The sequence below is a fragment of the Anomaloglossus baeobatrachus genome, chromosome 4 (genome assembly GCF_048569485.1).
Source record: "Anomaloglossus baeobatrachus isolate aAnoBae1 chromosome 4, aAnoBae1.hap1, whole genome shotgun sequence".
Lineage (NCBI taxonomy): Eukaryota > Metazoa > Chordata > Amphibia > Anura > Aromobatidae > Anomaloglossus > Anomaloglossus baeobatrachus.
Genome location: NC_134356.1, coordinates 129,510,272 through 129,532,262, shown reverse-complemented (window position 1 = coordinate 129,532,262; position 21,991 = coordinate 129,510,272). Strand labels below are relative to the sequence as shown.

The 21,991-nt window shown below is 44.4% G+C and overlaps 1 protein-coding gene across 2 annotated transcripts in view; it reads right to left on the bottom strand.

The window, feature by feature from the left end:
- FNIP1 (folliculin interacting protein 1) overlaps window positions 1–21,991 on the bottom strand; it is a 130,276-nt gene that overhangs the window by 36,922 nt on the left and 71,363 nt on the right. The window contains exons 3-11 of one of the 2 annotated variants that reach the window (XM_075344542.1): window positions 18,243–18,380; window positions 10,593–10,693; window positions 4,963–5,037; window positions 4,370–4,458; window positions 2,756–2,839; window positions 1,982–2,053; window positions 1,761–1,896; window positions 789–990; window positions 583–668 (exon numbers count right to left, since the gene is read on the bottom strand). In XM_075344542.1, the coding sequence (XP_075200657.1) occupies window positions 583–668; window positions 789–990; window positions 1,761–1,896; window positions 1,982–2,053; window positions 2,756–2,839; window positions 4,370–4,458; window positions 4,963–5,037; window positions 10,593–10,693; window positions 18,243–18,380 (983 nt within the window). The remainder of the gene's footprint in view (window positions 1–582; window positions 669–788; window positions 991–1,760; window positions 1,897–1,981; window positions 2,054–2,755; window positions 2,840–4,369; window positions 4,459–4,962; window positions 5,038–10,592; window positions 10,694–18,242; window positions 18,381–21,991) is intronic. The other variant, XM_075344544.1, reaches the window with a different exon arrangement.

Sequence of the window (21,991 nt, the reverse complement as noted above, 5' to 3'; positions counted from 1 at the left end):
CGCCATTTTCTTCTTGTCATGTTGCTGTCAATAAGGACACATACGGTACTTCTCTTAATCTGGTATGTTTTGGTGGTTCAGTCCAAGTCTACATTACCAAGAGGATATAAAATGCTCATTCTATTACTCGTCATTCTTAGAAGTACAGTTGTGTCTTTTCTTAACTTTCCTCTTTGCTCGAGATTCCCTGAGAAGAGTAGCACAAAATAACTCATCTCAGTATATTTTGAACAAAGACAAAAAGCAAGGAAGGCGACCATAATATTACAGAGCAGTTTTCAGATTTTAATGGCCTGTGCTGTCACCAAATCCACGAGACTCAGTGGCTTGGCCGACAAATCATGTCTTTGGCCATGTTAAGGCCATGGAGCACAAACCACCAGAAAAAGGAGAGGGACAACAGCTGTCAACTGATTAATACTGTATCACTGGGAAAACCGTATAGGAAAGAGAAAATCCGCAGGAATTACTAATCACAACACCTTACTGTCAAAAAAATGCAAACAATAGTCTAAAACACGCAACAGGATTCTGAAGGAAAGTTAATCTGAAAAATTGTAATGAAAACAAAGGCGCCCTTACCGGAACTCATTCAGCGCTTCCACTATTTTATTGTAGGCCAGGCTTCTCTGACTGGCATCTGCTAATCTGCGACTCATTTTCATCGCCTTCAAGAAAAAAAAAAATTAAGTTATTATAGGCAATTTGAAAAGGAGAGGTGTAGGTTTTACGAGCAGATCGCTGCAAGTCAACGATTCTTGCCTTATACTATATAATGAATGTCTTACCTGCTCTATGGCGCATTTCAGCTTGTTCATGTGACTCTCAAAAAGAGGAAAATGAGAAAAGAAGAATTCATGGAACTTGCTGGTTTCATCCTCATCCTTTGATAAGGAGAAAATGACACCAATGGCGATCTTCTTCTTCCGGGTGACACCCAGGTTGGGCCCGCAGCTGTCATCAGACATGTTAAAGCTTTCCTCTACTGACCTATGAGAAGAGAATATTTAGAATTAAAGACAAAGCAGAAATAAAAGCCACACTGCAAATAACAGATCAGAATGACATCTCTATAAAATGAAAAATGGTCTGGAGCACAGTTATGGCACAGGTATATATACCGAAAACAGACTTGAGCTCAATGCAGCCAATAAACCACTTTTCGTGTTTCAATACTTTTCTCAACATTGGACTGAGTCTGATTTGCCTAATTTACAAGGAATAAGAATTTTCTCCCTTGTTTCAAATCAAAAGAATAAGCTCCCCAGCCCAAGATGAGCACAACACACAGTATTCATAAAAGGGTTGTCTAGGATTAGAAAACCATGAGTATGTGGTTCAGTGCCACACCTGTCTGCAGGGTCCGTCTGGTAACGCAGCTTACTCGAATCTACATCAAAAGAGCACAACTGCAATATCAGACGCAAGTCAGGGAGAGAAAGTGATAAGCAACCATGTTGTTCTAAGCTTCGACAGCCCCAGTAAATCCTTCATCTTCCCTTGAATCGAACCAGTGCAGACCAGAAAGCACAAATCAGGTCCTCTTTAGGTTAAGTGTATAAACCATGTGGAATTCATTCCCCTAGTGTAGCAGCAATTTTAGCTTTTGTTTTTTATATACGAAGGCAATTTGGTACACCACTAAAGGAGAAAATTAAATAGCAGAGAATTGTAGACAATTTTGGTGCTCCATGATATTTTTCACACTCAAAAAGTGATTTCAATAAAACAGAAGAAACTGTAAATATGTTTTTTCTCACCATCGTGGAAATACTCCATTCTCCAAGCTGGTGGTTTGGCTACGACGCCAGCGTCTCTGGTAGCTGCTGGCACAGCTGCTGTTCAGTGATGAGCTTGGTGATGGAAATGGAGTAATCAGGAGACTGCTCAGAGAAGCTGGATAAGAGCAGACATATGGAGGTCAGTGAGACACTCACTCAAGGAAATAAAAGCAACGTTGCCAAAGGTATAGTGGCCTCACCTGATCTTGCAATGCCACTGTCCCGGTCATCATTAAACCCTCGGCCTGGCATGTCCATCGGATTGCTATGAACTGTAAAATAATTTATTACATGTGTTATGTGAAAAGATGGCTTAATTCAGACGCTATCACCCAGCAGATAATCAGTATCACCTCTGAACTCACAGCAGTGAACGTGGAGTAAGTGAACACATATTGCGGATAGTACCTGAGTGACATTGCCATGCAAATCCACCACCAAAAGCGCCAGCTCAGCTGAACAAGTGCAAGCTCCAGGCCTTCAGGACTCACTTTCAGACGCCAGTTCTGGTTGTTTTATTTTTTTCAACTTATTCAATTATTTATCCATATCGTTTTCAGATATGACGAAAAACAATCATGTACAATGGAAAAACTTCCACCCCACATGAATGGAAAGTACGGCATGTTGTGTATAAGGGCGTACAACCTAAATAGTGAATCCTGTTCAGCTGGCCTTCACACATCCAATGTGATGGTCATGTGCTTGTGAGGGAATCCAGAAAATCGACATTGCAAATTAACAGACATGCAAAGGGGTGTTGACAAAAGTAGGCCCTGGCTGTGGAAATAAGGTAGAAACAGTAGGCCACATAGCACCTATCATGGTCTATGGTCATGTTTGGGCTCTCTCCACCAGAATAGATGGATCATTGGAAAGCAGCTTTCTATTCCTTAGTTCCACAGTTGAGCGGATAATCGAGCATGCATAGAGACGCACAGGCTACACTACATGTCACACGGCAAGCAGCACACCTGCAAAGAAAGAAGCACTCCGGATGAGTCGGAGCGGGCCCTGCTCAGAGAACGCCCGCCTGGGGCTGCAGAGCTGAGACAGACCTACACGTGGATATGCAGAATACAGATGGAAGAGAATACAGTTAACAGGGAAATGGGTGCCCTGGAGAGGAAATACAATGGACAGAAAAAGACAACAAAACAAAAAAAGATGACTGTCAGAGAATCATGGGAGTGAGCACACACATTTCCAATGCTCTGTAGGCTGTGGGCTTCCAATACGGACATGGCGCCAAGTCATAAGTAATGTCACGCACTGGGGTCGATGACACTTCAAGGACTTCAAACCTCCATTGAGGTACAGCATATCCATGTTCTTTATGATAATGAAATCATAGAAAAACCCATCCGTTTACTAGAAGAGCATCCAGCGTGAAATTCTGCTTACTCCCAGGAATTATAAGGCATTATTACTAAAATTATGCGACTAAGCCAGAAATGACATAATAAAAGTTCTATTTCAAAGTATATGTGAATAGCTCAATGACAAAGCAACATGACACAGCACAGAATTACATGATGCATTAACCCCGATATGACAATACGTGACCAAAATTAAAATTCCCTTACGAAAATTCATTACGCGCCTGTGTCACACATGATCACTGGAAAGGACAGGACAGTTTGAGAATATTACAACTTGGCTAATGCAAACAACGATATGGTCACATTCTAAAAGGATTACAGGATCTGCAACAAAAGGCGAAGCAAACACGACTGGTTCAGAATTAATCCGAAAATAGAGGGTTTCCTTACAGCTATTGTGATGTACAGCTTATATAGAAGACCTGTATAAGGTATAAAACCAAGCGCATGTAGAGCAGCGGTCTAAAATAGGGTCCCAAAATAACAAAAAGTCATTTCAGTGATTGCTATGGCCGACTGCTCCACTGTTACCAGGCTCCAGCCCTTATACACAGGGCCCGAACATATCCAGGATACTGGTACTGTGGGCCACAAGCACAGCACAATACTGCTACCCTTTAGGGTTTTTTACATCCATTTTAATCTTTTGCAGGAAACCAGTACTAATAAAAATATAAGATTGGCAAGTGATGGATGTTTAACCCCAAAAAAATAAAACAAAATTGTTGTTAGAGACCAAGGCACCTCTAGTCGCTGCAAAACTTGAATATATGGATTTCATAAAACTTGTCAAAGCATACTATATAGGAGGTAAAAATCGACATCTAGGACACAGGTCCCCTTTCAGTTCAATGGAAGGGGTCTTCTAAATCATGCTACCCAAAACGCAGGCAACATGAATCACAGTTTGACTTAGAGAAAACAGACTTTAATGATCCTGCGGGTGACCATAGCAGTACAAACAGACTAGTCTGGCTACAGCCCTTGCCGGCTATTCCCAGCACTGCTTTATGGGATTGGTGGGTCTTTCCATATGTACATACAAGGGAGCTACCGGGCAACAATCTGCAGCGGGGAAGAGCTGGCCAGGGGCGGCATCAGGCTAATCTGGTCTCTGGCCATGGTCCCCGACTAAACGTTTACAGATTATTTTCTCTGAAACATGGGAGCGCTTCATAGAAACCATACACACACAGACATACTCACCTATGTTCCCAAGTAGACCATTCATGATGCTACTGTTCTCTGCCTTCAGTGTGTTTTCATGACTTATGTTCTCAAAGCTGTCCTGCAGGCTGTAAAAAGTGAACAAAATCATTTGGACTATACTGGATACAAAAAAATTAAAATGAAATTTTCCTGTAAAAGAATGAAAACTGTCCAGTCTAGAAATGTTTTATATTTAAATCTATTTTTCTATACATAAAATCATTGAGCCTCCCCCTTCTATTGCGCTTTCCTACAGCCTTGAGCTGAAAAAGTGAAAAACTGAAACAGACAATTAAGTATTGGACATGTTTCCTTTACTTTACACTATAAAAGATCTCTGGTGCCATGAGAGTTAGGAGTCAGCGGAGGGCAACATGGCTGTAGAGATGAAAGCTTGAACTGGTGCCAGTGACAATACAGTGGCCTCCACAATAGATAGTGACATCAGTCAGCAGCTGGGACGCTCAAATAGAACCACCCGAGGGCAGATAAACCCATATAATCTTGTGTTCATGGTATACCGAATTAGTAAGTATTCCTTTAACCAGTATGTTCCAAGCTGAATGGGCAAGTAGTCAAAATAAACTCACGTGTTAAGACTTCCATAGATACTGCTCCCGGTGCGGGCCGTGAAGACTTTGCTCAACATGAGCTGGGGCGGTGAGCTGAATATAAAAAGAGGGAAAGCTTCAACCGGCTGGAATAAAAGCATTGTACAGTGCTACGGAATATGCTGCCACTATATACACTATATAAATAAAATGATTATATGTGGACAGTTGTATACTAGTCAATAACCAAGCCACAGTATCTGAAAAATTACAAAATGAAGAAAAAAAATATATATAACAAATAGTTAACATTCAAATAGGTTGCCCACTTTACACAACCCCTTTCCAGGTGTATGGAAGCAATGATGCCCCATCAGGTAACCCACCCCATTCTATTATTAATGTAAACCGGACGTGCTGAGTGATGACCGCTATGGGGACTGTGGTTATACAATAATGGATGATTGGAAGCTGAAATTATCATTCGTGGAAACTATTGATATAAAAAAGGCTATAAATAATGGAAAACCATTTACTAAGAACAGTAGATTTGGGGCTTGTATACTACACACAATATGGCTATTATATACAGCAAGCTTAATCAATGTTAAAAAGTTATTTCAGCCACTGCAATTTCTCCATAGATGCCATCCATGCCCTTGAAATAGTGGTCTTCGTTTTGGTGTGGCTTCCACTTTTTTTGCCTACGCGACTGATACAACAGCAGCCCCCCCCCCCCACTACAAGCCCCTGATACAACAGCAGGCCCCGCTACTACAAGCCCCTGATACAACAGCAGCTCCCCCCACTACAAGCCCCTGATACAACAGCAGGCCCCGCTACTACAAGCCCCTGACACAACAACAACCCCCCTACTACAAGCCCCTGATACAACAGCAGGCCCCGCTACTACAAGCCCCTGACACAACAGCAGCTCCCCCTACTACAAGCCCCTGATACAACAGCAGGCCCCGCTACTACAAGCCCCTGACACAACAGCAGCTCCCCCTACTACAAGCCCCTGATACAACAGCAGGCCCCGCTACTACTAGCCCCTGATACAACAGCAGCTCCCCCCACTACAAGCCCCTGATACAACAGCAGGCCCCGCTACTACAAGCCCCTGATACAACAGCAGCCCCCTACTACAAAAGGCCCTGATACAACAGCAGCCCCTCCCCCCTCCAAGAGATTTTTTTTTAAAATTACTGTATATTTTTGTAGAGTGTTTTTTTATATTATTTTCATTGTCTAACATATGATATTTTCCTGGCTAGGATACCCCTTTAAAAGGCAACAATGCAACTATACGGTGGTATGCTGTGTTTTATTAATGTTGCAGTTGCCAAGCATACCCGCTGGTGTAAGCCGTTCCAGGGTAACTTTTCCTATCAAAATACAAAGTTTATATACAAGAGGCGCACATTATATGTCTGTCTAATAGAAGGGTGTTATTCCGATCATGAAACAATGCCCCTTTGACTAGTCAATGGCCTATTTAACATAGGAACAGCACACTTTATAAAAGCTTATTTTTTATACATTGATTTTAGTAAATAGCATTACACAGGGCTGGTTACGCAGGGATTGTGTCATACACATGTGAACGCTGCTGGGCTGGAGGGATAGGAGACCTGACCAGTTCCCTTTAATATGTTGCTGCATTTGAGAGAAAACATCACTTGAAAAGCCGTTCGGGGACATAGCGAGAGACTCGACTAGACTCCCGGCCACCAGCCGGCCTCTCCCCTTCCCACACAAATCTCTCCCTATGCCATGTACAGTTGAAACTAGATGTTTACTTACACTATTTAAAAAGACACATCTGCATGTTTTTCTCACTATCTGACATGAAATCAAAATAAACCTTTCCCGTTTACCAAAATAATTTCTATTTGCCAAATGCCAGAATAATGAAAGAAAGAGAAAGAATGTTTTATGGTCTTTTTATTACTTTTAGCAAAGTCAAAAGTTTCCATACATTTCATTAGTATTTGATACCATCACCCTTAAACTGTATGACTTGGGTCAAACGTTTTGGATATCCTTCCACAGGCTTCTCACAATAGTTGGTAGGAATTTGGGCCCATTCTTCCTGACAGAACTGTTAAGTTTCCCTTCTTGCACCGACCTTTTGAGCTTTGCCTATAAATTTTCAATAGAATTGAGATCAGGGCTTTATGATGGCCACTCCAAAACATTGACTTTGTTATCCTTAACACACTGTGTAACCAGTTTGGCAGTATGCTTCGGGTCACTGTCCTTTTGGAAGACCCATTTCCGCCCAAGCTTTAAGTTCCTGGCTTTGTCTTGAGATGTTGCTTTAGTATTGCCACATAGTCTTTTTTCCTTTATTTTGTGAAGTGTACCTGTAGCACAACAACCCCACAACAAGCTGCTACCACTCCAGTGTGTCACAGTTGAAATGATGTTCTTCGACTTTAAAGCTTCTTTTTCGTCCAAACTAACGATGGTCATCATGACCCAACAGTTCAATTTTAGCTTCATTAGACCACAGGACATGTCTCTAAAAACTAAGGTTTCTGTAACAAAGTGCATTTGTAAACATTAATCTTGCTTTTTAATGTTTCTTTTGGAGTAATGGCTTATTCCTGGCAGAGTGGCCTTTTAGCCCATATTGATACAGTACTCGTTTCACTGTGGATAATGACACAATCTTACCAGCTTCCACTAGCATCTTCACAAGTTCTTTTGCTTTTGCTCTTGGGTTGATATGTACATGTCTGACCAATGCATGCTCATCTCTGGTACACAGAACCAGTCTCCTTCCTTAGCGTTATGATGGCTGGACATTCCCATCTTGTTTGTACTTGCGCATAATTGATTGTACATATGAACGAGGCACCCTCAGGTATGTGGAAATTGCACATAAGGATAAAAAAAGACTTGTGCAAGTCCCCAATTCTCTTACTAAGATCTTGGCTGATTTCTTTTGACTTTCCCATCATGCTACACAAAGAAGCAATGTGTTTCGGGTGAGCATTAAAATACAGTCATATGAAAAAGTTTGGACACCCCTATTAATGTTAACCTTTTTTCTTTAAAACAATTTTGGTTTTTGCAACAGCTATTTCAGTTTCATATATCTAATAAATGATGGACTCAGAGTAATATTTATGTATTGAAATGAGGTTTATTGTACTAACAGAAAATGCATTTAAACTAAATTTGACAGGTGCATAAGTATGGGCACCTCAACATAAAAGTGACATTAATATTTTGTAGATCCTCCTTTTGCAAAAAAAAAAAACAGTCTCTAGTCGCTTCCTGTAGATTTGAATGAGTTCCTGGATCCTGGATGAAGGTATATTTGACCATTCCTGTTTACAAAACAATTCCAGTTCAGTTAAGTTTGATGGTCGCCGAGCATGGGCAGCATGCTTCAAATCATCCCACAGATGTTCAATGATATTCAGGTCTGGGGACTGGGATGGCCATTCCAGAACATTGTAATTGTTCCTCTGCATGAATGCCTGAGTAGATTTGGAGCGGTGTTTTGGATCATTGTCTTGCTGAAATATCCATCCCCTGCGTAACTTCAACTTCGTCACTGATTCTTACACATTATTATCAAGAATCTGCTGATATTGAGTTGAATCCATGCGACCCTCAACTTTAACAAGATTCCCGGTGCCGGCATTGGCCACACAGCCCCAAAGCATGATGGAACCTCCACAAAATTTTACTGTGGGTAGCAAGTGCTTTTCTTGGAATGCCGTGTTTTTTTGCCTCCATGCATAACACCTTTTTGTATGACCAAACAACTCAATCTTTGTTTCATCAGTCCACAGGACCTTCTTCCAAAATGTAACTGGCTTGTCCAAATGTGCTTTTGCATACCTCAAGCGACTATGGCGTGCTTGCAGAAACGGCTTCTTTTGCATCACTCTCCCATACAGCTTCTCCTTGTGCAAAGTGTGCTGTATTGTTGACCGATGCACAGTGACACCATCTGCTGCAAGATGATGCTGCAGGTCTTTGGAGGTGGTCTGTGGATTGTCCTTGACTGTTCTCACCATTCTTCTTCTCTGCCTTTCTGATATTTTTCTTGGCCTGCCACTTCTGGGCTTAACAAGAACTGTACCTGTGTTCTTCCATTTCCTTACTATGTTCCTCACAGTGGAAACTGACAGTTTAAATCTCTGAGACAACTTTTTGTATACTTCCCTGAACAACTATGTTGAATAATCTTTGTTTTCAGATCATTTGAGAGTTGTTTTGAGGAGCCCATGATGCCACTCTTCATAGGAGATTCAAATAGGAGAACAACTTGCAAGTGGCCACCTTAAATACCTTTTCTCATGATTGGATACACCTGCCTATGAAGTTCAAAGCTCAATGAGGTTACAAAACCAATTTAGTACTTTAGTAAGTCAGTAAAAAGTAGTTAGGAGTGTTCAAAACAAGAAATTGATAAGGGTGCCCATACTTATGCACCTGTCAAATTTAGTTTAAATGCAGATTGCACATTTTCTGTTAGTACCATAAACCTCATTTCAATCCAGAAATATTACTCAGTCCATCAGTTATTAGATATATGAAACTGAAAAAGCTGTTGGAAAAACCCTAATTGTTATAAAAAAAAAAAAAAGGTTAACATTAATAGGGGTGCCCAAACTTTTTCATATGACTGTACATCCACAGGTGTGTCTCTAACTCAGATGTTGCCAATAAACCTATCAAAATCTTCCAAAGACATGACCTCATCATATGGGCTGTCCCATATTGTTTTAAGGCATAGTACTCAGTGTATGTAAACTTTTGACTTTGCAGAAAGTAATAAAAACACCTTAAAGGGAACCTGTCACCAGATTTTTCCCTATTAAACTAAAAGAATCACCTTCTGCATCTCCTGGGCTGCACTCTATGAAGGTGCACCTTGGCCCTGACTCCCCTTCCAGACCCCGAAAAAAAACTTTATAAAACTTGCTAATTACCTTGGTTGGCCAGATGGGCGGGCTCATTTTCTGCTCCTTTATCACCCTCCTGCCGCTGATCGCCGTCCTCCTTCCTTGACTGATGGGATGGCGCCCTCAGTCAACCTCCTCGTTACATTTTTAAATCTCGCGCCTGTGCAGTTAGGTCTGCTCGCACAGGCGCAATTCGCTCTGCCATATTGCGGCCAGAGCAGAAAACAGCTGCTCGCGCCGGTGAGCTAAATGCGCAGGTGCGAGATTATAGGTGGGTACAAGCATGGCGCTGGTGAGGTCATGCCCATCTGGCCAACCAAAGTAATTAGCATACCTAACGGCCAAGTTTTATAAAGTTATTTTTGAGGTCTGGGAGGGGAGTAAGGGTCAAGGTGCACCTTCATAGAATGCAGGCCAGGAGCTGCAGAAGGGGATTCTTTTAGTTTAACAGGGAATAATCTGGTGACAGGTTCCCTTTAAAACATTCTCCCTCTCATTATTCTGACATTTGGCAAATATAAATAATTGTGGTTCCTAATTTACATAAAACTGGAAAGATTTATTCTGATATGTCAGATAGTGAGAAAAACATGCAGCTGTGTATTTTTAGACAGTATATGTAAACTTCTGGTTTCAACTGTACTTACAAAAGGATTAAACACCAAAGCCTTGCCAAGCAGGTGGGAATGGGCTGAACAAAAATGGAAAAATGGACCAGAAAACAAAAGTGAGACTCACCGTATCTGGTGGATTTTCAGAGTGGAGCCTTTGTAACTCATGGCCACCGATCCAAACATCATTTCTCCAAGCATATTGGCATCTGCGGAACAGCGAGAACTCTGCCAAACAAATCAAGAAGTAGTTAAAATTATCACGGCTGTCAATCAATGATGATGGATAGGGACTATGGCATATTCTGACTGCTGATCTGCATTAGCCCTATCAGATGGCCAATTCATTAACCGCATATCACCTTAACAATGAATTTGCCCCATTGACCAAAAACAAAACTAGTGACAGACATAAGCCAATATACACATAGGATACACAAATCGTGATTGCCAAGAACCCCTTACACGTATGCTGTCACACAGGCCTAAGGGGCACCCATGGAGCTGACAACAGTTTTTATACAATGTTCAGGTGTCAGGTCAGTTGATCATTTTGATAAATGAGGCCCATAATGTCTAACACTGGAACTGTAATTCTTGCTCATGGCAACCAATTGGGGCTTATGTTTTATTTTACATGGGCAGTGTAAAATGAAATCTGAGCTCTGATTGGTTGCTATGGGCAATAAAGTCAGATTACAGACAGTTACTACAAAAAAGGCCCTATGTCATAATTGAGCTTTTTCTACTAATCTTTAACATAATAGGAGGCCATGTTCAGACTAATAAGAAGAGTTGTCAGTCACAAACTAATACGCAACATCTGAAACTATTCCAAACATAAAAAAAAAGTACCGTAATCCCCAGGGCGAGGACGTAATGAAGCTATACAGGCACCGTACCACTCTGGTATTGAGAGCACCATCCACATACCATAACTGGCGTTAACGTATAACCCATCCTAGGGTCTGGGCGACTGGCGATTACAGCATTATTGTTATCACAACATCAAGCTGAAGCAAAGTTGAGCAGGGAGTCAAGTATGGTTTCTGGGAAATGTCATACATAGGTGACAAAGCACATGTCCCTCCTCAACAGGAGCAGTGTGCCGTACGTAGGCTACAAACCCGCCACACACTGCGGTATGGTCTGCTGCTGCATACAAGTGGAATTTGTGCTCCACGTACCACACAAACAAATGGACCATGAAGAACTATTATGTATAGGCTGCAGGTTTTATTCCATAGGAGTTATTTATTATTACATTCTAGGGCAGGGGTCTCAAACACGCGGCCCGCAGGCCGCATGCGGCCCCTGAGGCTGTTTGTTGCGGCCCGCAGACCCCGTGACAATCGCGGCTCTATGCTGAGGGTCGGCGCCGGCAGGAACTTTACTGCATTTGAATCCATCTGCGGTGCCGCGCAAGGAGCTGTCAGTTCTATCCCAGTTGCTGCTGCTGTCTGCCAATCCGATGCAAGGAGGTGACATCATACAGCGACGTCACTTCCTTGCATCTGATTGGCAGGCAGCAGCCATTGGTCCAGACACAGCTCCTCTGCGCTGCACCGCAAATGGATTCAAATACAGTGAAGTTCCTGCTGGCGCCGACCCTCAGCACAGAGCCGCGATTGTCACGGGCCGCAACAAGCAGGTAAGGTACGTGCTCAAGATCAGGACCCGCTGCATGCTGGACACAGCGCGTCCTGATCAGCGGGGCCGCAAGTCTCCTCCTTAGGAGACCGCAGCTGCCCGTGATCAGGGTTCGGGCCCCTGCGGTCTCCTCGCTGTGCTCTGCCTAGGAAGGACGCTTCCGACTCCGCAGCATAAATTCACATGCTGCGGCCTCTGGAAGCCACACCGCAGTTCCATTTTCACTGCGGGCCGTACACGCACAGTGGGCATGGGGTTTTTAGAAATCCTATGCCCACTGTGCTTTTACCATACATAGCAGGGTTTTGGACGCAGCTGAAGCATACTGCATCCAAAACTCTGCAAGTACTGATCGTGGGCACACAGGGAACGGAGGAAAGGTGAGGAGAATTTTTTTTTGTTTGCGTATTACTAAAGGATGGCCCACAATACTACAGGGATGGCCCACAATACTACAGGGATGGCCCACAATACTACAGGGATGGCCCACAATACTACAGGGATGACCCACAATACTACAGGGATGGCCCACAATACTACAGGGATGGCCCACAATACTACAGGGATGGCCCACAATACTACAGGGATGGCCCACAATACTACAGGGATGGCCCACAATACTACAGGGATGGCCCACAATACTACAGGGATGGCCCACAATACTACAGGGATGGCCCACAATACTACAGGGATGGCCCACAATACTACAGGGATGGCCCACAATACTACAGGGATGGCCCACAATACTACAGGGATGGCCACAATACTACAGGGATGGCCACAATACTACAGGGATGGCCACAATACTACAGGGATGGCCACAATACTACAGGGATGGCCACAATACTACAGGGATGGGCTGAATACTACAGGGATGGGCTGAATACTACAGGGATGGGTTGAATACTACAGGGATGGGTTAAATACTACAGGGATGGGTTGAATACTACAGGGATGGGTTGAATACTACAGGGATGGCCACAATACTACGGGAATTGGCAGAATACTACAGAGCACAATACTACAAGGATGAGCACAATACTACAAGGATGGGCACAATATTACTGGGCACAATACTACAAGGATGGGCACAATACTACAAGGACTGGAACAATATTACTGGGCACAATACTACAGGGCACAAGGATGGGCACTATACTACTGGGCACATACTACAAGGATGGGCACCTTACTACAGGGCACACGGATGGGGACATTACTGCAGCATGGGCACATTACTACAAGATTTTGGCTAAGATTACTATATGATGCTGCTAATTGTAAAACAATTACAAGAAGGTGATAAAATGTAAAAAAAAAAAATCCTAAAGCATGACTTTTTTTTATTTACATTAAAAATGCTTCTTTTCTGTATATAAACTTAAAAAAAGTGCACGTTTGTTATAATAAACAAGCGAAAAATGTTTACAAAAGTGATCCAAGATGTATAGAAAAAAAAAAACATGGATTCATTAAAAATGTTCACTTTGTCCTGCAAATAATGCGGCCCCCCTCATTTTTTTTTTCTATATGCGGCCCATACACCCAGCTGAGTTTGAGACCCCTGTTCTAGGGTATATTCACAGCTGGGAGATCTGTTGCCAAAAGTTTGGCGACTGTAGATCCAATTCCAGTTATGGTGGGGAGGGTTGTTTCTGCAGCACAGGTATATATTATTGCATGGGAATATTAAGGGAGAATTACACTAAGTACTTTCTGCTTCAAAAATGTGTCTCGCGGCAGGAAAAAAGCTGTATAACAAAAAGTGTGTTGTTGCTTTCATTCATTACAATGGGAGAAAATGCTGCAAAAACGCTGAAAGAACTGACATGCTCCAGATATGAAACCGCTGCAAATCCGCAGTGAAAAAATAAAATCACATGGCACATGAGATTTCAGAAATCACATTCACTTTGCTGGGGCAGTTAAATGCAGCAAAACATGACATGAACATAGCCTTAATCTGCCATTGTCAGGAGGTAAACCGCACTCTAGAGTGATATGTGCAGCCTGAAGTGTCAGGGAAGGATCTATATGGAGATCGCTCTTGGCCCACGCAAGGCACTTGTGGGAACCCCCACATCCTCCAAATAGCTATCGATGGCCTATGTTACAAAGAAACTACTTAAAAGCGGTTATCTCCCAAACAAAAAATCATCTATGCAGAGGACTGGTATACGTGTATGGTTTGTCTGACCACTGGGATGATATTACTGAGTCCACTGTGTGAATGGAGCTGTAATGTGTTACCACGGGTTCATTCACCTATATGGGAACTATAGTGCTGCCACAAGCACTCATCCCACAAAATTAGTGAAGTGGCCATCACACATGCCTACTAATAATCGTTTAATAAGGCCTAAGACACACGGCATAAAAATCGGTGCAAGTGGAGTGCGATAAAACATCGCATTCCACTCGGACCAATATTAGCCTGTGTCAGCACCCATGAGAGATTATTTTCTCAGCCCTAATCGGACCGAGAAAACAATCGCAGCATGCTGCGGGTGCAATGCGATCCTTGTTTCTCCCGCGCCCATTCAAGTATATGGGGCGAGAGAAAAATCGCAATGCACTCGCAGAACACCGGTGTACCGTGAGTGCAGGGCGAGAATGACAATAGCCGGCTACGGAGGAGAGAGGGAGATAAATCCCTCCCTCCCCTCCACAGCGCCGGCCCGCCTCCTCGCAGCTGAGGTCCGATCGCATGATTGAACCTCAGTCACAGTGACACTCGTCTCCTGCTGTGCTGCCAGCGTGAGCAGAGTGTCAAGCGAGGATCACACTACTGCCCTGTGTGACCCCGGCCTAAGGCAGATATGGGGTCCCTTTGGATCCTACATTTTTTCACAATCCCATGATCATCCTCTTATTCCTATAAAGAGTCTTAATAATGTACATATACAGTATGTGCATGTATGTACAGTATGTGTGTGTATTATATATAAGTGTGTGTGTGTGTGTGTGTGTGTGTGTGTATTTACTTCTGTCACTAGTGTGTTATTGTTTCTTAGGTCTTCAGGCCTCCTTTCATCTGCTTTTCAATTTTCCACTGTATAAATGGTTCATTTAACACTGAGACATACAGTCACATACATGTATAATTTCAGTCATAGTCAGGAACAGAAGCGGATGATAAAAATAAAGAAATAAAAGACTGATTAGGTTACTGGGATAACAGAAATCCATGTTTATGATGTACAATGGTTCATTCCAGCAGTACAAAGAGGTGTTGCTGAGTTTACAGCCCTATTTTGGGGGGGATGTAACCAGAAACTTGTGATCTCTGCAAGTTCACTTGACAGGGAGAATATTTATCTGTCAGATGACTGCCTGCTCCTGCAGCCAAAATCCCTTCTCTTATGTAAAATGAAACTCAAGCCAAGAGAGGAGATCCCAGACCGAGAGCCAGAGGAACAACTCAGCATTCAAGTCACACGCTCCTGTCATTTTTAACTCTTTTTCGTATTGGGGGAAGGAAAATACCAATCATACTTGACGAGACTAATGCAGTCAGCACTTTACCACAAATTAAAACTGACACAAATGTTCACTGATTCAAGGGGGCAAAAATAAAACACAAAAAATCATCAAAAATGCAAATGTTATTTATTTGACTCACTTATTTAGTGCTATTTATTCCACAGCGCTCTACATACATGACTGTCACTGTCTCCATTGGGGGCTCACAATCTACATTCCCTATCAGTAGGTCTTTGGAGCATTGGAGGAAACTGGAGGAAATCCACACAAACACAGAGAGAACACACAAACTCCACGCAGATGTAGCACTTGGTGGGATATGAGCCCAGGACCCCAGCGCTGGAAGACTGTATTACACTCAGTGGTACACACTGCAAAGTAAAAGGTGAATGTAAAGAAATATATACCGACTATTGAATATGTAGCATGCAGTTCACAAATTCAAGGACTGAATCCATTTGAGAGTAGACTCAGAGTCAGCCATTCTAAGGCTGTCCTGGAGCAGTGGCTTTCTCTATATCTCCACTACTTTATTCCACTGTTTTGCAGTATGCAATATGATAATTCTCGAGGTCTATTAACACCATGTAAGCAGAATAGACAGCACATCACAGCATGATGAGTACTTCCATAACACATCTATAACATGATTAGTATAAATCCCGATCCTAAAAAATTGTGAGGATCTCTGCAATATTTATATGAACAGGAATTTCAGAAGCCCTATTTAGTTATATAGAATATTTGTCAATTCCAAAACTCCAAAATCGTGTGTGAACTAGGCCCTCTCATATAATTCACAGGATATAGTTCACATCTCACCAGCAAGTCTAGGGATCCACACTTCAGATGAAGATTCTACTATCACCATAAGAGATAGGGACCCACTGAGGCACTCACAGGGGGCAGTGTCCATCAGTGTAGAATGCTTGGTTGTAGGACCTAAAAGTCCAGCCATTATTGAGGACAAAGGCTTCTCAACATGGTAGAAGCCAAATAGAACCTAGTTGGCCCACAGCCGGCTTAAGGCTCCATGCTAAATAGACTTGTGTGGGCAGAACCTAGATATTGATGGATTCGGCCGACAGTCCAACATGTATGAAGCCCGACACTTCCTTGACATGTTATGTCTGGAAAGATGAGAAACTGGCATATTTTACTTCTGATTGCCAATCCTTTTGTTTACTGATAGAAATGCAGTCACCAGAGGAGAAATGGCCAAGATAGCTACCAGTTCCAGTCAATCAATAGTTTGTCCAACAGCCATGTAAGGTCTATGGGGGCTTTAGAGTGGACATCTGTGTCAATTAATCCCTAATTGTTAAATAAGCTGATCATGACCTTTTCAACTGTTGGGAATCATAGCAATTAAAGGGAATTGGTCATCAAAAAACTGTGTTCCACAAGTGATGAAATATCAAGTATTAATGTTTTAATTAAAAAAAAAAAAAAAAAATCTATTCTTGAATCCATCAGCTAATGTTCAATTTTTCCTGCAGTGCTAGGAAGCTTTAGGCCGGGGCCACACGGGGCACTAGTGCGATGCTCGCATGAGACTCGGCTCACGCTGGCAGCACAGCAGGAGCCAAGTGTCATGCGAGTGTGCCTGCGTCTGAGGTCTGACCCTTGAGCGGACCTCCGCTGCGGGGGGCGGGCCAGCTCTCAGAAGGTGCGGACCAGCATTGCGGAGGGGCGGGCCGGCATGGAGGAGGGGAGGGAGGGATTTATCTCCCTCTCTCCACCGTAGCCAGCTATTGCGATTCTCATGCTGCATGCACGGTACACCGGTGTACTGCGGGTGCAGTGCGATTTTTCTCTCGCCCCATTCACTTGAATGGGTGTGAGAAAAGAGTCTCGCATTACAATCGCAGCATGCTGCAATTGTTTTCTCGGTCCGATTAGGGCTGAGAAAATAATCGCTCATGTGCGCTGACACACAGGCTAGAATTGGTCCAAGGGGAATGCGATGTTTTATCGCATTACACTCGCACCGATTTTCTCGCCATGTGGCTTAGGCCTTACACAATTAGTTTTCAAAGTAATGTATTGTCTGTAGAAAACATGGATGTGCAGGATCCTCCAAGTCACATACTCTGCGCAGTATAAACGATGGGGGTCGCAATATGGGAATTCAAGGCATTGGAAGTAATCCAGTCAGCTATAGGAGTACACCTGAGGTGGGAGCAGAGGGCCAGTGAGAGGGTGTTGTTACAGTCACGTAGGCTCTAAATATTGTCCTCATAGTTTGTAAAGTTGCAAATACAGTTCTATTCCCTTGAGGGGTGATATAGGGGTTCCACAGAACCTTTACTATGAGGACCCCATGTTCATGGTCATGTTTCATCATCAGGTACACACAGCTCCCCGGCTTCATGCTTGCTTCCGGTGATGTCCTGTAGCAGATTCACAACATTGTTGTGATGCTGGCCCAAACTGTGTGCTCTTCGATGCCTCAGCAGCATGAGAGGAGCACGGGGAAACTAAAGCTGGTTGGGTCAGGTGCCCCAGCAATTCAGCCAGCTAAACCAGAGCTAACCGTTTACAAGTACTGCACATGCTCGGCTATACTAAAAAGGCACTTTGTTTGGTACATTTACTTTAAATAATATTAAAACTCATGATGCAACAGAGAACTTTTACCAACCTGGTACTTTGGACATTGTTCTTTTGTGTCAGAAGCCAGTGAACTAGCAGAGCTGTCTAGAGAAGTCGAGCTGTCTCCTCCAGGTCGGAGCTGGCAGCACTTTCCAAATACCCTCACTGGAGTGTCGCTCACGAGTTTCTGTGGAATGGAAATACAAATATTAGCTTTTCAGGGCTAAACATCTTTGTAGAACTTTTTTTTCTAGGTTATCAGATGCCACTTTTGTGTCTCGGTCACTATAGTTATGCTAACCCATATTCCTTACATTTGGCCATTTTGTTGGCTTTTCAGTCAACAATTTTCTATTTCTATGTACAAAGAATACTGAAGACAGTTTGGATGAATAGCATCTGCAGAGGTTGTTTTGGAAGCCTGCCCAACGACCTCCACTATAGGCACTATAGGAGACATGCACATCAGCTACTGAATCAGTCGGGTTTTTCAGTTCCACATGACCTTGACTTCTATCATATGGAAACAAATTATTTTTATCCTAACCAATAGGAAAATCTTAATTACTTATCGGTAATGTGATTTTCAGTAGCCCATGACAGCACCACCTGAGAGATAGGTTCCGCCCACATCAGGACAGGAAACCCACTGATAAAAGGGCGGCACCTCTCCTCCACACCAGTAGGGTTACAGAGCCAGAGAGGACCAACAAAACAAAATCAGAAAACGTTAATCACACCACCACCAGGAATATACCACTAACGGTAACACTCCCCGAAGGGTGCCCAGAACCAGTGAAAAATGGGGTGAACTAAGGGTGCTGTCATGGGCTACTGAAAATCACATGATCGGTAAGTAATTAAGATTTTTCCCCTTTGCCCATGACAGCACCACCTGAGAGATTCTAAAGACCAATCACCTTAGGGAGGGACCACCGCTTGGAGAACCCGTCTACCGAAAGAAAGGTCAGCCGTGGAGGACAAGTCAAGTCTATAGTGACGAAACAAATGTAGAAGCAGAGGCCCAAGTGGCGGTCCTGCAAATCTGTTCAACAGAGACCTCAGCCCTTTCAGCCCATGAAGTGGAGACTGACCTAGTGGAGTGAGCTATAATGTGAAGGGGAGCAGAGACACCCTCCCTTGGCTGAGTAAGCTAGGAAGATGGCGTCCCGAAGCCAACGTGCCACTGTAGCCTTAGACACCTAGCAACCCTTAGTACTGCCCTGAAATGCCACGAAAAGGGCCTGGGACTTCCGCCAGTCCCTAGTCCTATCCAGGTAGGTAAGAAGGGCCCTTCTCACATTCAATCTATGAAGCCTGGCTTCCTTGTCATTCGAAGGGGGGGGTCACAAAAAGGAAGGCAAAATAATCTCCTGTGACCTGTGAAAGGGCTTAACCACCTTAGGAAGGTAGGAAGGGTCCGTGCGCAATACCACTCTGTCTACCAGAACCTGGGTATATGGACAATAGAGAGCCTGTAAATCCCCCACCCTCCTAGCGGACGTCAGTGCAATGAGGAGTGCCACCTTCAGGGACAGGATTTTAAGGGGAACTTCCGAGAGGGGCTCAAAGGGAGTGTCTACAAGGGCATCCAGGACAAGATTCAAATCCCAGGGGGGCATACGAGGAATGGGACTCGGGGCAGATCTAGCACATGACCTAATAAAGCGGCTAATCCAGGGATTCCCAGCCAGGTTCTGATTATAAAGTGCACCTAGAGCTGAAACCTGGACTTTTAAAGGTGTTAGTGGCCAGACCCAGTACCACTCCCTTCTGAAGAAAATCCAAAATGGCTGAGATAGGAGGAGGACCCATCACCTGTGCACCGGAAACCTGCAGGAACTTTTGCCAGACCCTGCCATAAATACCCGTGGTAACCACCTTCCCACTCTTAAGGAGGGTAGACACCATGCCCTCCGAGAAGCCCCTGGCTAAGAGGACCTGCCGCTCAAATACAAGGCTGTCAGGTGGAGGGTAGGATCCCTGGGATGGCAGACTGGGCCCTGCACAAGAAGGTCCGATTCCTCTGGAAGGACCCAAGGTTCCGATATTGCCAGCTTCTGAAGCCAGAAAAACCAGGCCCTCTTGGGCCACAATGGAGCAATGAGAATTATATGAGCCTGGTCCTCCCGGATCTTCCCGAGTACTGCCGGGAGAAGGATCAAGGGAGGGAAGGCATACAGAAGACCCCGAGACCTGGATACCTGCATTGCGTCTATCGCCCAGGGACGATCCCTGGGATTGAGAGAGCAGAATCTTTCCAGCTGCCTGTTGGCCCTGGTTGCGAACAGGTCTAAAATCGGCACCCCCCAAAGAGCGACGATCAACTGAAAGACTCGGGGGTTCAGGGTCCATTCCACCTGATGGAGATGATGCCTGCTCAGGAAGTCCGCCTCTATGTTGTCCTTCCCAGGAATATGAAGGGCCCGAAGGTGGAGACGGTGGGACTCCAGGAGATGAAAGATCCGGATAGTGAGGGCAAGGAGTCGTGAGGACCTGGTGCCTCCCTGATGGTTCAGATAGGCCACCACCACCCTGTTGTCTGAAAGGACCTGAATACTCCAACCTGTGAGGCAATGGAGGAATCCCTGAAGGGCCAGATTCACCGCCATGAGCTCCCTGAAGTTGGAAGACTAATGTCGCAGCTGAGCATCCCAAACACCCTGTAGCTTCTGAGAACCCAAGTGGGCCCCCCAGCCCAGGTGACTGGCAACGGTGGTGATAACGTCTGTGACCCTGGGACACCATGCAACCCCTGCAGACAGATGCGTTAAGTCCTGCCACCAGGACAGGGAAGGAAGGACTTCGGGATCTAACCGGATCAGGTGGTCCAAACAGCCTCCTGACCGTAGCTGCCAGCCCAGGACCTCCCTCTGAAGGGATCGCATATGTATCTGAGCCCAAGGGACTGCAGGGATGCAGGCTGAAAGGGACCCGACCAGGGACATTGCCTGACGGAGGGACATGACCGGATTGTGAATTGCCGAGGTGACCCGGGAACGAATCCTGAGCAGTTTCTCCTCTGGGAGAAAGGACATCTGTGTGATCGAGTCCAGGATGAGACCCAGAAAGGCCTGACGTTGCAGAGGATGAAGTCTGGACTTCTCCCGGTTGATAATCCAACCTAAGCCCTGAAGGATGGAGATTACCTTTGCCACATGCCTTCTGCAGAGGGACTCGGACGGACTTGCTACCAACAGGTCGTCCAAGTAAGGGACAATGAGGATCTGGTGAGACCTGATGTGTGCCATTACCTTTGCCAGCAGCTTTGTGAAGACCCTTGGGGCCATGGAGACACCGAAGGGGAGTGCCCTGAACTGATAGTGAAGCACTGATCCGTCCTTCTGATGGGCGAATCTGAGGAACCGCCGAGATGCCGGGTGAACTGGGACGTGATAATATGCGTCCTTTAAATCGAGGACTGCCATGAAACAGCCGGGATATAACAGCTTGATTGTAGACCGGACCGTCTCCATCTTGAAAGGGTGTTGTATCAGATACTGATTGAGGACCCTTAGGTTTATGATCGTTCGAAAGGATTGGTCCGGTTTGCGGACTAGGAACAGAGGGGAATACACTCCCCGACCTCTTTCCCCCCTGGGAACCTGCTGTATGACCCTTTTCAAAAGGAGAGATTGGATCTCGTGCTCCAATGCCCTGGCCTTCTCTATCTAAGGCATGGATGTTACAACGAAGCACTCCCGAGGGGACGAACTGAGTTCTAAGGAGAGACCGTCCGAGATGAGTCGCAGAATCCATTGGCTGGAAGAGATCCGTTCCCATGCGGGGAGGAAGAGA